The sequence below is a fragment of the Cyphomyrmex costatus genome, unplaced genomic scaffold (genome assembly GCF_001594065.2).
Source record: "Cyphomyrmex costatus isolate MS0001 unplaced genomic scaffold, Ccosl1.0 scaffold833, whole genome shotgun sequence".
Taxonomy (NCBI): Eukaryota; Metazoa; Arthropoda; class Insecta; order Hymenoptera; family Formicidae; genus Cyphomyrmex; species Cyphomyrmex costatus.
Genome location: NW_017280412.1, coordinates 46,003 through 46,823, shown reverse-complemented (window position 1 = coordinate 46,823; position 821 = coordinate 46,003). Strand labels below are relative to the sequence as shown.

Sequence of the window (821 nt, the reverse complement as noted above, 5' to 3'; positions counted from 1 at the left end):
ATCGAAATGCTGCCGCATCTCGTGTCGGATTACAACGCGCGTAAGCATCGCACTATCGGCATGCGACCCGCTGACGTAACTCCCGCGATCGCCGAAAGTCTCCTGGGCACGGTGTATAGTGCGATAAAGATCGCGGGTTCAGCAAAATTCAAAGTATGCGATACAGTACGCGTGAGCAAATTCAAGACAATATTTGAAAAAGGTTTCACACCGAACTGGACCACGGAGGTCTTTAAAATTATCAAAGTGCAGCAAACTAATCCAGTGACGTATCTACTGGAGGATTCCCGCGGAGAGCTCATAGCTGGAGGATTCTACGAATATGAACTGCATCGCGTCGCTAATCCCGACGTATACCTTGTTGAAAAAGTGTTGCGCAAAAGAGGAAACGAGGTTTATGTGAAATGGTTGGGACTTGACAAATCACACAATTCGTGGATTCATAAAGACAATTTATTATAAAATTATAAATTATATGTTATACAAATTATATTATATTATACATTAAAGTATATTAAATATTATATACAAATACATATTACACATTATATAAATTATATTACACATTAAAGTATATTAAATATCCTTTACAAACATATTTACATATTATATATTACATATATTATACATTTTATACATGTTATACATATAAAATATTATTATTCATATAAGATATGTTTTATTTACACCGGTAATGTCCCCATGGGAGCGTGTCGGTAGAACCTGATACGATATACCGCTTATCATCGTGTGGACTTAGAGCGATTTTTGTTTCCGATATCGTATACACCTCGTGCAATTTCGATCTGATGCACGATTGT

The 821-nt window shown here is 36.3% G+C and overlaps 1 protein-coding gene across 1 annotated transcript; it reads left to right on the top strand.

Annotated features, from left to right (window-relative positions):
• Positions 1-6: 6 nt before the first annotated feature.
• Positions 7-462, top strand: LOC108781539 (uncharacterized). The gene has a single exon (XM_018549534.1). It carries the CDS (start codon positions 7-9, stop codon positions 460-462), a length of 456 nt encoding a protein of 151 aa, XP_018405036.1.
• The last annotated feature ends 359 nt before the right edge of the window (positions 463-821 follow it).